Raw genomic sequence first — 13,172 nt, 5'->3', positions numbered from 1 at the left:
CATTGTAACTTTATAATATAACTTCAGGACCTTGGTAGTGATATCTCCTGATTTCTTTTTACTCAGGATTGATTTTAAATATTATGTGTCTCTTCTGGTTCCATATGGGCTTTAGAATTGCTTTCTTCAGTTCTCTGAAGAATGCTGCTGGAATTTTGACTGGAATTGTCTTAAATCTATTACAATTTTGGAAGTTCTCCACCTTAACTGTGTTGGTCTTGCCTATCTAGGAATAGGTAATCCATTTTCTGATATCCTCTTTGATTTCTTTTTTCAGAATATTATCTTTCCATTACAGAGGTGTTTCATTTTCTTAGGTTAATTACAAATATTTAATTTTTCTTGCTTTTACTTTTAATGATACCTTTTTCCTAATTTCTTTTTCACTGGGTTTTTTATTAATATATAGGATGCTATAGACTTTTGCATGTTAATTTTGTATCCTGCTATATTACTGAATTTGGTTATTAATTCTATGAGACTTCTAGTGGATTTGGGAGTCTTTTACATAAAGGATCATATCATCTGCAAATAATGATCATTGATTTCTTCCTTTTCTATACATATCCCTTATACTTTTTCTTGTCCAATTGCTTTACTCTTGAGTATTATGTTGAACAGGAGTATTAACAGTAGATATTCTTGCCTTTTTTCTGACTTTAGAGGAAAGGCTTTCAGTTTTTTTCCCATTATGATGATGTTGGCTGTAAGTTTTCATAAATGGCTTTTATCAGATAGTGATAAGGTCCTTCTATACCTATTTTTCAGTGTCTGTTTTCAATACGGTGTGGATTTCATCAAACACATTTTCTGCATGTGTTGAAATGCTCATGAGAAAGTTGTCCTTGTTCTTGTTTATGTGATATATTTCAATTATTGATTTGCATGTGCTGAACCATCTTTGTAGCATGGCATGAAGCCTGTGTGGTCATGATGTATGATCTTCTTGATGATTCATTGAATTCTGTTTCATAGTATCTTTGATGAGGATTTTTGCATCTACATTTATTAAAGAAATATGTCTATAGTCCTCTCTTTTGGTTGGATCTTTGTTTTGGGGATCAGGTTAATGGTAACTTCCAGGAATGCTTTCTGGAGTACTCTTTCCCTTTTCATTTCATCAAAACTTTGAGCAACATTGACATTAAAAATTTCCAGAATTTTTCAGAATTAAGTAATGAACCCATCTATACCTTAACTGTAAGATAATTATTACTCTTTCAATTTCATTGCCTTTTATTGGATTTTTCAGGATTTATAAATTTTCTTGTTCAATTTTGGAAATTCATATAGATCTAAGAATCTATCCATTTCTTCTGAATTCTCCAATTTATTGGTGTATAGGTTTGTGAAGGTGTTGTTATTAATGTTTTTTATTTCAGCAGTGTCCATTGAAATTTCACTTTTTTCATTTCTATTGGCCCTAATTCGGATCATTTCTCTCCTTTTTTGAGTTAAATTGACAGAAAATTGGACTATTTTGTTTATATTTTAAATAATTCACTCACTTATTTAAAATTTTTGGTCGCTATCTCATTGATTGCTCTGATCTTTATAATTTCCTTCCTTATACTAGCTTTGAATTTGGATTCTTATTTTTCTAGGTCTGTGAGGTACATCACTAAGTTATTTATTTGAGTTCACTCAAATAAATTTGCTTTTATGATATGTAAATTCACTGCTTTTGTCATGCTGTATGTTGTACTTGGCATTATCATTTAGTTCAAGAAACCATCATTTCATGATTTATTCTATAGTCTATTGTTTAGTTAAGAGTGGCTTGATTAGTTTCATACCTTTTCATAATTTCTGCATTTTCTTTTGTCATTGCTTTCTAATTTCATTAAACTGGGTTGATAATATGCATGACATAATTTCAATATTTTTCCATTTATTTAAGTTTGATTTATTGGCTGGTATGCAATATGTTTTGCAGAAAGTCCCATGTGTTGCTAAAAAAATGTATATTTAAGTGTTGGGTAAAACATGTATGTGTCTATGAGGTTCATTTGTTCAAAGGTTTTGTTCAACTCTGTTGATTTTTTTTTTTTTTTTGGTCTATTTGATCTGTCTAGTGACAGTGGGTTACTGAGTTCCCCATTCTAATTGTATATGTTATCTCATCTTGTGTATTGAGAGGTACTTGTTTTATGAAGTTTTATGCACCATTGCTTGGTACATCCATGTTAATAATTGTTATCTCTCTTTTTGTTTTTTTTCTAAACTAAGGATTGAACTCAAGACCTTGCAATTGCCAGGCAGGCGCTTGTGCTCTGCCCTGTTGCTTATTCTTATTTGATTGTTCTCTTAACCAATATGCAGCGTCTTTCTTTGCTACCCATTTTGATCAACCTGGATCTTTGATTAACCTGGAGTCTGCTTTTTCTGACTATAGTATATCTACACTTGCTTTTATCCTGTTCCTGTTGCATGGAATATTGTTTTCTGTTCTTTGATTTTTAGTCAATGAATTTATTTTTGAGTTAAATGTGTTTCTTTTGCGTGGCATATTGTTGGATTTTGTTTCTTGATCCAGTCCACTAGACTGTCTCTTTTGACTGGGTAATTGATGTTTGAGAGAAATTACTGAAAGGTAATGATTTAGTCTGGTCATGATATATTTTCTTTACTTGCTGATTCTCTAAATTTCCATTGTACTTAAGTACTTTCTGTATTGGATGTATTCATTCTATTAGAATTTTTGTTATTATTAGCTTCATTGTCCATTTTTAGGGTATCTTTGACTGTTTTTTTTTTTTTCTGACTGCTAGCTTGGTGGTCATTAGTCTCTTTATGAGCTCTTTATTGTGAAAGTATAATTTCCCCATAAATTTTGAAAGATAGTTTTGTAGAATATGTCAGCCTGTGCTGGGAATTATTTTTTTATATGGGTAGAAACATTTTACTTCAAGCCCTCTTAGACTTACAGTCTGTTTTGAGAAGTCTGATATAATTTTAATGGGTTTTCTTATAAGTGATTGATCCCTTTTCTTTGAAAGATGCCATTCTTTTATTGGAACTGTAGAATTCTGGATATCATGTATTATGGTCACATAGATTTTTTTCTGATCATGGCTATTTGGAGTTCTATATGTCTCAGTTCACTCTAAGTTACACTTTTATTGTTTGCAAATTTTTTAGCTATTATTTCAGTAAACAAGTTTTTATGCCACTGGTGCCATCTTCTGATTTTTTGCTAATATCAACTTATCTTTAGTCTACTTTATGTAATCTCAGAGCTGTTGGAGCCATTTTTCCATACTCCGTGACTGTCTCATTAATTTCCAACCAACAATAGCCCTGTCTTCTAGTACTTAGACTCTGTCTTGGTCAATTTTTCTGCCCATATTTTCAACAGAATTTTTAATCTTCTGAATTTCTCCCAGGAGCTCTTTTGTGGTCTCTAATCCCTTTCTATTTTGGTGATGTATATTTTCTATTGTCTTGTTTAGCTTTATGTTAGTGTATTTAATTGGCCCAATATCTTATTGCCTATATCTTCAAAAACTTGCCAAATGCCTCTTTGAACTACGTTTAACATTTCAAAAGATTTGGGCAAAAGGCTTTTGATTTCCCCTCTCTTTGAACTATGGATCATTTTGGGAGGGAGGTGAGAATTGGGCGGGTGCATTTTGTTGGCTTGTCCTCTCCTGTTTCTATATGCTAGTTTGTTTTATGTTGAGACTTGCAGGTTGATTAGGTAGAAAGATTCATTTCTAATATAGAAAGCTCTTTGGTTAATGTTTTCTTTTCAGTGGCATCTTCTGGGCATAGATCCAACTTCCTCCACTTACTTGAGTGGGGAGGCTGCAGAGTATCTGGCCCTATACCAAGTTCAACTGTTACGGGCCACAGTATTGTTAATGACCCCCACAAAATCTGGATATTAGCACCTCAAGAAACCCAGTTAATATCATTAGCTATGTCACTTTGACTATAGATAAAAGCAGCATCAATTATAACATTATATATAAACTGAATGTTGACAAACCCTAAGGACCAATAAAGGATTACACTTATCCACAGGAAAGAAATCTATGTTTATAGTATAAACACTAAGACAAGCCAAATATTGACCAAGTATTAGTCTAAAGTAAACATCCATTAAACAAAAACAATTTAACTCTACTAAGAATAGTGCATTTTCAAAAGTGTACCTTTTGAAAGTTACCTATTTATCTGAAGATCTGTAAGGCTTAGTAGTTATACTAGTGAAGGTAGTTCGGATGAGGAACAGAAAAATGGAAAAAGCAAAGTAAACCAGTAGACTGGAGGAAGGGAAAGTAAGATAGGAGATCCTCTTGAGATGTATAAAGAAATAAACAGGGGCTGGGGATTTAGCTCAGCGGCATAAGCGCCTGCCTTGCAAGCAGGCAGTCGTGAGTTCGATCCCTGGTACAGATAAAAAGGGAAAAAGAAAAAGACCAAAAAAAAGAGAGAGAGAGAGAGAGAAATGTTGGGAGGAAAAAGATAAAAGGAGACCAAAAAAAAAAAAAAATCTAAAGAGAAAACTAAAGCTAGAGAAAAACTCTAAGCTTCCCAAAAGCCTAATGAAGGAAATATAAAAATAGTACAAAATAGAAAAGTTAAAAAAAAAAAAAAAAAAACTGAGACAAGGAAAAAGAATTCTGTGTTGTTGAATGAGCGGTTTTCTTGCACTATCTGCAATCTTGGGGTCCAACCAAACACGCTTTTCTATGCTGAGCCTAAGGCCTGTTGGTCTGAAAAGTGCTCTTCTTGCACTAGAGGGCCTTCTGTGCTTCCCACACTGAGGACAGGATGTGTTCACTGATAGATGGTGAGCATGACCAGCCTCTGTCCTCTGCTGGATGTAGGCTGCAAGTGGGGGGTTAAAGTGGGCTGTTGGACTAATGGCAGTGCTCATAGAGCCTGGTTGCTCTCTTCTCTCTCTGAGTGTCGTCCTGGTCCAGGATCAGGTTGGCTGGCTAGTCTTTACCTCTGCTGTCCCATGACAAGCTCCCCTGGGGGAAGGTTGGGCTCTTCCAGCCTGATTGTACTCTCTAACAGGGCACCATTTTTCTGGTCCAGGTAGGTTTTATCATGTGGGTGCATGGCACTGCTCCTCCTGCTTGGGTGAGCTCTCTTCTGTAGGGTTTGGGTGACACTCTGGATTGGCTTTCTTATGTGAGTGTAAGGCACTGTTATTCCAGCATGGTTTTGCTCTTCCTTAAGTTATGAATTTGAGCATAATTTAAAATTTAAAATTTTAATTTTGTAGATCATTCTAATAGCCATTGTTATTTTTTACTAAAAATGGACCTTCATGTCCACTACTCTGTTATTTCTTCCAAAGCTTTTATTAAGAAAAATTTAATCACACAGAAAAGATAAATGTATAGCAACTCATACCCACAATCAATATAATGCATCTTAACTTTTTAAATATTTATTTGTCCCTATACCCTTTCATCAATAATAATTTTATAATTTTTACCGCATTCAGTTAAGTTATAAGAATATCATTTGGTGATAAGAATATCAAGCATTGCAAATATAAATTATTGACACAAAGTCATGCAGTCGCCTCTATGAGGTGACCAAAATATGACTGAGCAGGCTGTAGCAGACCCTATGCCCATTTTTCTTAATAGTTTCTCTGGAACACAGTTATGGTAATTCACTAATCACAAACCTTGAAAGATTTCTTCTTAGCACCTTTACAGATTAAGTGTAGATGATGGGAGTTGCAGGTTTTATGTTTTCGTCACTCGGCTGACAAATGTCCCTTCTATCCATACTGTGCTGAAAGTTTTTGCCATGGATGGGTCCTAAATTTTGTCAAATGCATATTCTGCATCTACTGGAAAGATAATCTATTTTTCAACAATCTGCCTTTGAAGTGAGTTATATTGATTCTTAAATGTGAAACAACCTTACGTTGCATGACAAAACAGCATTGGTTATGTTTTATTATCATCTTATTTCTAAAACTTATTTTATATTTTCATACTCAATTCACTAATATTTGTTCAGAACTTGGTGCAATTCATAATATGTAGTTTTCTTTGATTACTTATATTTTGTATGGTTTTTTAAATCAGAATATTTCTTTTCAATGTTTCTTCCTATGGTACTTTTTTAAGCGTTCAATTGGAATTAATATTATTTCTTCTTAGATGTTTGGTAGAACTATGGAGTCAACTAAACCTGAGTTTTTCTTTGTTGGAGTGTTACTAGCTATAAGCTCATGGACTCTAACATAGGATGATACTAGGCATTATATCTCATGTTGAATGATCTTGTGTACTTTTATCTCAAAGAAAAATATTCATTTCATTTAATTTGTTGAATTTAATCAACATCACATTATGCATTCCAGTCATTTGATCTTATTAGCATATTTGTAAGATCTACATGGATATTCCTTATATATTTCTGATATTGGTGAGGTGTAATTCTCCCTTGTTTCTTTATTATTTTGGCTACATTTTTATCAATTGTTTTGACTTGTAAAGAACTAGAATTTTATCAAGGAGGCTTCTAATTCCTCTTTCATTTTTTTGTGCTAATGTCAAAAATATAACTCATACATATGTTACACACCACAATCAGTTGCTACTTCTTTGCTTTAAAGAACTGGAGAAATTTCATTTAATGGGTTTTTTTTTTTTTTTTCATTTTGAAGATTTACTGGAGATGTATATTTATTTCCTTTCATAAGCCCAAATTTCTTTTCAGTCTCATATATCTTCTGCCTAAAACATCTTTTAACATTTCTTGTAGATGAATCTGATAGTACACAAAGAGATTAAAAATAAAAGAATGTAGCTCACCATTACTGGATCTATTTGTGCTGCCTGTAGAATTCTGTATTGAATTTTTTTTTAATTTTAACCCTTAAAATATGTCATTCCAGTTTGCTTTGTAGTGGATAGTTTTTTACTAAAAGCTTGACATCAGTTTTGCTTTCTTTTATTTTTCAGTACTTTTGTTTTGTTTGTTTTTGCTTTTTTCAGTATTTTTCTTTCTCCTTTGTTTTGACTGAATGTAGTGCGTCACACTGCAGCATGTATGAGTTTACACTCAGATGTGTACATGAATGTATGTGTTTTGTGATGGTGTTTATTCCACCTATGAGAAGGAATAGCAAAATAAGCACCTAAAAATGATCCTTGAAAATGTATATCCCTCTTCCACTGACATAAAGCTATAGGAGTTTGAAGCAATACAGTCAGGAGTTAAGTTGAGTTTGAGTTTTGTTCTAATTACAGTCAGTGTCAGTATGTCACACACTTCTGCTTTTGGTAGGAAAGAGAATTATTTTTAGTGTTCCTGTTTCACTCACAGCTTTTGATCTTATATGTGCGCCTATGTCTCCGAGGGATGGTCTCCACATATGCTTATCAGCTTCTGCTTGTTATTTGCCCTTTGGGGCTTGAACAAGGGCAGAGGGTGAGACAGATCCTTTGCTTCCTTGATGCAAGATCAGACTAGTCCTGTGTCTGGACATTAGGGACGGATATTTCTGGGCATTAGGAGGGATCCATACTCAGCTTTCCAGGAGTCAGACTTTGAAGCTCATACACTAGCCAGAGTTCTTGCTCCTCCTCAAGGAGTAGGAGAGGTCTACTCTGATGGTATGGGTGCAAACCTAAGGTCCAAGAATGTTTCTTGGTTTTCCATGTTTTGTTCCTCATGATGGAGAAGCCAGAGTATGGTCTTCTGGTTTTCCTATAGAAGCAGCTTTTTTGATCTTCCAGTGGAGGGAGTCCATGTCATAGATCCTGATGCAAGCTCCTTTTGTGTCTGCACCTTCCAGAGCTTCGGTCCTCTTGAGCCAGCTCACACTCAACAATTTCAAAAATGTCCCTAAGTTCTTCTAATTCTCTGGGATGGTGCCAGTGTCTCTTGACCCTGTACTAGGATAAAGTGCCACAACATGATTCTTTTGGTAGGAATATGCTTTTCTTTGAAGTTTGGACCCTTTGATTTCTTATCTTTCTTATGAATGCATAACAAGTTATAATTTGCATAGATAATCTGAATTGTTCTTGCTTTTACTAGGGGCAGTACACTTTCTAACTTTCTATATTCTCAGCAGTTATCAAAATCACTGTAAAGTGTTTTTTCCTTCAAATTATTGTAGTAAAGGTATCTCATTGTTTGCTCATATTAATATTTATAGCACCATATTTATATTTTTAATATGCTGATTCTTAACAGCTTAATGTATTTCTCATCATTAGGCCTTGCAATAGTGAAATGTGGTTTTATAGGATTGTGGAAATTAAATAATGATGTAGAGTGATATGTTGTAGGTCTTTAATAGAATTTTTAAGAGGTATTTTCTATTTACATATAACTGTAAATAACGGAAAGGGATTTATATTTTCTCTGGATATAGCTCTGAAATTGATAAACAGTACTGTAATAAATTATCATGAATGTCATAGCCAACCTTTCTCTAAGACAGCAGTCAGAACTCTGACATGCTAGTTGACCAAAGAAGCATAATAAGGTACCTTGATGAATTTTCTGAAACAAGTTATTTGCTAAATATGTTGCTTTTCATGAATATTTGAGTCATTTTGACTTGGAAGAAAAATACGTTTCAAGATATTTACTTACCAGAAAATGTTGTGACATTTTCATGGGACAAGTTATATAGAGGAATTACAACTTAATTAAATCACTGTGGTTTTAATAAGTATTTCAAATGCTTGAAAGAAAGGGAAAATGACTTAACAGAATCTTCTAGAATTCTTTTAGGAATCTAAAAGTCTGAAAAGATATTGGGAGCCAGTATTATTACCTAAAAAAATAGATATTGGATCTAATATAAATACATTGCCTCTTGCAGTTTCACAATCTATAATTATTAAATTGCAGATCGATTTTCAGTGATTTCATTGATAATAACACAGTGAATCTTTCCATACTTGCAGGTTTTATATGGGGAGAAATTAAACAGATGTGGGACGGTGGACTTCAAGATTACATCCATGATTGGTGGAATCTAATGGATTTTGTGATGAACTCCTTATATTTAGCAACAATCTCCTTGAAGATAGTTGCGTTTGTAAAGGTAACTATTGTATCTTGGTAAAACGTAACTTCCTATAATTAGTACTGCATCTTCAAATGTTTTTACTTTAATTAATGAAGTTACTGAGAGCGTCATATGTAACCAATCAGCTCATGAGTTTATTAATAGATATTAAATGTATTGTCTAGAATTACAAACCAAGATTTAGCAAACATTTTGTATTTATACAATTTTTTTCTAAATGCAACAGTGTATCAAAATTCTTCACAATAGCTATTTTAATTCTATTCTTTTCTGCTTCTAAAGAAATTCTAGCAAGAATGCTGTTTAAATTTTGTTAACCAAAGTCTACTTTTTAGTCATATCAAATAGATAAAATTTTATAGATATATCAAAATATTTCTCTTTGAAAGCACCAAAATTATTATTTCACTTTAAGCTGATACCATTTCATCTAATTAGAGCAGAACATAATTTCTCTTTATCCCGTTCAGCATGACAATACCTTAAGTCTCACTACTCCTCCACATTTTGTACAACATCAATCTTATCCCTAACCCCCTAATTTACTTAAAACATTTTCATTCTACAATGACAATTGAGATTATTTTGTTCTTTGAGGGACTATTTTTCATATTACAGTGAAGGATTACTTTTTACCTTTTCCTGCTTTTCTTTTTGCCTCTTTTCCTTTTCTCTTCTTCTCCTTTAAAAAAACATTACTTGACAATGTTGAACTTTTACAAAGAGGCTAAATATCTAATAGGGTGCCAAATGAATAATGCATGGAATATAATGAACTAAACCATAAAATGCTAGCATGTAAATGGATTCTTATTCATTTAGTCTAATTCTTTTTTTTTTAATTTTAAAGAGATTAAGACAAACAGGACATAACAAAGCAGATCAGAACAGAACAATGTAAGAAACACAGTATTTCACCAGAAGAAAACCCATAATTAACAGTAACTACCACAATGTCTCTTATACAAGTTCATATACAATAGTATCAAACATAACAAAATAGTATAAAACCATTCAAGAGAATTAGAGTATTACAGGGCATTCTGAACCAAACAATGGCTACTATGTTATCTCAGAAATCAGAAACAAACAATGGCTACTATGTTATCTTATTTTCCATAGAAAATTTGTTTATGCTATCACACACAATCCAATAAGCTACAATATGATAGAGCCAATGGAAACAGAAGAGCAAAAGCATTATTTAGTCTAATTCTTAGAATAATGACCTAAGTCTGTGTGCTATATTCAAGTAAAATAATATCAAAACTGCTCCAAGTTATAAAAGCCATAGTTCCCAGCATTCATTTAATTAAAATGTTTCCAATGTTCACTAAAATACTAAGGAAAACCAATTCCTATCAATTTTATGGAAGGAAAACTATTTTAAGAATAGAAATATAATTTTTGTATATGTATATAATTACCTATATGTATAGATGTTAATGACTTTGTACAGTTTTAAGACAGCAAAAGATAGTATGTTACCCAAAGATAGTATGCTACCTAATTACAAAGGTAATTAGGCATATATGTGCAAGACTATTTTTAATTGCAAAGCTGACCAATTCCTCTTTCCTTTTATTGAAATCTATACAGTGGTTTTGGACCTCCTTATACTAAAAACTAGTATCTGTGGGTTTTGGCGGCCTCTTGCTGTGATAAAATTCTGCAATTATGTAACAACAGAGGTCCTTTTCAAACTTCTAGGCACATCAGAATTTTCCAGAGGACTTGTTAAAGCACAAATCCCTTTTCTCCTTGTCTCTCAGTTTTTAAATTACTAGTGTTAGAGTTAGACCCAAATATGTATTTCAAACAGACTTCCAGGTAATGCTGATGTACTTAACTAAAGAAGATACTTTTGTTGAGTTATTTTTACACTTCTTCTTTATTAGTTTTATTTATATATATATATATATATATATATATATATATATATATCTTGTAATTCAATATTTCAATTTTTATATAATGTGCATTGATAGACTCAGGGTAAATATGTTTTCAACACATTTATTCTTCTTGTTTGGAGCACTGAAGCTCTTCTCTTCTCTTCTAATTTTTCATAACAGAGATTTTGTAAACTATTGTCACTTTCTGTGCAGTAGAATTTAAGAGCTTACTCCTTCTATCCCACTGCATCTTGGTAAAAGTTATCCAAACTCCTTCCATTTCCACCATGTTCATACCTTCTGCAATAATTTCTATTGTACTATCTTCTACTTGTAAATCTGTTTTTCTAGGTTCCACACATAAGAGACATCATAGAATATTTATCTTTTGGTATCTGGCTTATTTCATATAACATAATACCCTCCACATTAGTTAAGAGAGCCTTGATGGTATTATCTGCACAGTGTTGATAATAATCAAAAAAAGCTCATGCCAAGAGTCTGTGATGTCACGCTGACTTACTGACCTAAAGTTCCTTCCCACAGATTCTTATAAAACTAAACCAAACAGCTATTACATGGCTTAAAACCTAACTTATTTAATAACCACTTATTAGATCACCAGTTTTAGATCTGGTTTCTGAAAATGTATGGTTTCCTCAAATGTAGACCATGTTTTCAAAATTAGCTCATAGGTAAAAGAAAGGCAAATGCATAAGGATGTTACAATGAGCTATCATCTACGATACAAACCAAACTAGCATCACAGGCACTGAATTCACTCTAATGGCAATGATGGAAATACGATGTAATGTAATGGAAACATGCACAGGACAGGGAACATTTGAGAGAGAAAACACAATGTGGACAAGTCAAAGTATATAAAGCAGAGTTCAATTTGAAATATAACCTAAATAATGGAAATGAGAGGATATGAAAGTTATTCTACATCCTGCTATCAAATTGGAATTTTATCCCATAAACAGGGGATACTCATTAATGGCATTTAGACACAGAATGTCTCAGATAATAAGTCTCTGAAATGGAACAGTAGATATAAGGGCCTGATAAATGATGGATATGTATCTAGTTACGTATGTATCTAAAGATATGTATCTAGTTATGAAGACATGTATCTAGTTATGAAGTATGATGTAAATGAAATCATCTTATATTGTTTAGTGAACCATAGGATCACTTACTGTGCTTCAAAATACATTGCCAAAAAGCTATAACTAGGATTTGCACTGGGAGTGTACAGATTCTATTTGATATCCACAGATTCATCACAGAGACAAAATCCAGTCTTCAGCATTTGGTACAAGTCATAGACATCAGCAACAGAAAAGTGTCACCCTATCTCTTAGTTACTTATCTCTGATTTACAATGTAAAATACCCTACACACAAAATTAAGAAAGGGAAGATTTATTTAGCTCTCAGTTTGTGGAGGTTTCAGTCCATAATCAGCTGGCCCCAAGGCAGGATGGTGTGGCAGACAGGTAACATTTCATGGTGGGAAGGACAGCAGAAGACATCAAAAACAAGAGCAAAAAGGAGGGAAACAAGCCACTTTTCTTCCCTTTTACATTGTGCAGACTACCTGGCCTAGAATGGATGTAGCACTCATACCCCAATCCTAGAACAAGACAATGAACTAATCACAAACTCTAGATTCAGCTGCCTCTAAAAAGCCTTCCCCAGGACCCCATGAGGCTTTGAATGGGACATCCAGACACAAGCTTTAACATCCTATATAGATGAAAGTCATTTTGTAATTCACCTTCTTGAAAACCATGGTTTGGGATATGTCTATGATTCTTCTCCCTCTGTGTTTCTGATGCTTCTGTCAATTCTGACAAAGAATTCTACTAGATTCCCAGCATACAAAGGTCCCTGCAAAACAAAACTGAATAGCAATCCAAGAGTGTGTGTCCAACTATATAGTTATAATAAAGGCTAAAGGAGTAGTTATTGTATAAAAGAATCTTAACAGAAAGGACAGTTTGGAGCAAAAACATATTAGATAGGGGTAGACAAAAAAACAAATGCTTGACTGAAAGAGGAAAATAGGACTTGATGGCCAGAGGTGTTTATTCCCCTTCAAGAATTACTGTGCAACAAGAGCCTAGCAACTCTGGGTACCAGGTCCCCATGTCCACTAATCACGGTGGTGAGACTTTAATTCTAAAGGGAAATATGAGCATTACTTTATTAATGTTTGTCTTCTCCACTACATTCTAAGTT

At 33.2% G+C, this 13,172-nt stretch overlaps 1 protein-coding gene across 9 annotated transcripts in view; it reads left to right on the top strand.

Annotated features, from left to right (window-relative positions):
• Trpc4 (transient receptor potential cation channel subfamily C member 4) overlaps nt 1-13,172 on the top strand; it is a 201,419-nt gene that overhangs the window by 156,146 nt on the left and 32,101 nt on the right. For all 9 annotated transcript variants that reach the window (XM_005006923.4, XM_063232148.1, XM_063232147.1 and 6 more), the window contains one exon: nt 8,907-9,046. In XM_005006923.4, coding sequence (XP_005006980.1) covers nt 8,907-9,046 — 140 coding nt within the window. The remainder of the gene's footprint in view (nt 1-8,906; nt 9,047-13,172) is intronic.

This window comes from Cavia porcellus, unplaced genomic scaffold (genome assembly GCF_034190915.1).
Source record: "Cavia porcellus strain 051 isolate PalLab524CR breed Dunkin Hartley unplaced genomic scaffold, mCavPor4.1 scaffold_21, whole genome shotgun sequence".
NCBI lineage: Eukaryota > Metazoa > Chordata > Mammalia > Rodentia > Caviidae > Cavia > Cavia porcellus.
The sequence above is the reverse complement of the archived record's forward strand: the minus strand, read 5'-3'. Positions and strand labels throughout refer to the sequence as shown.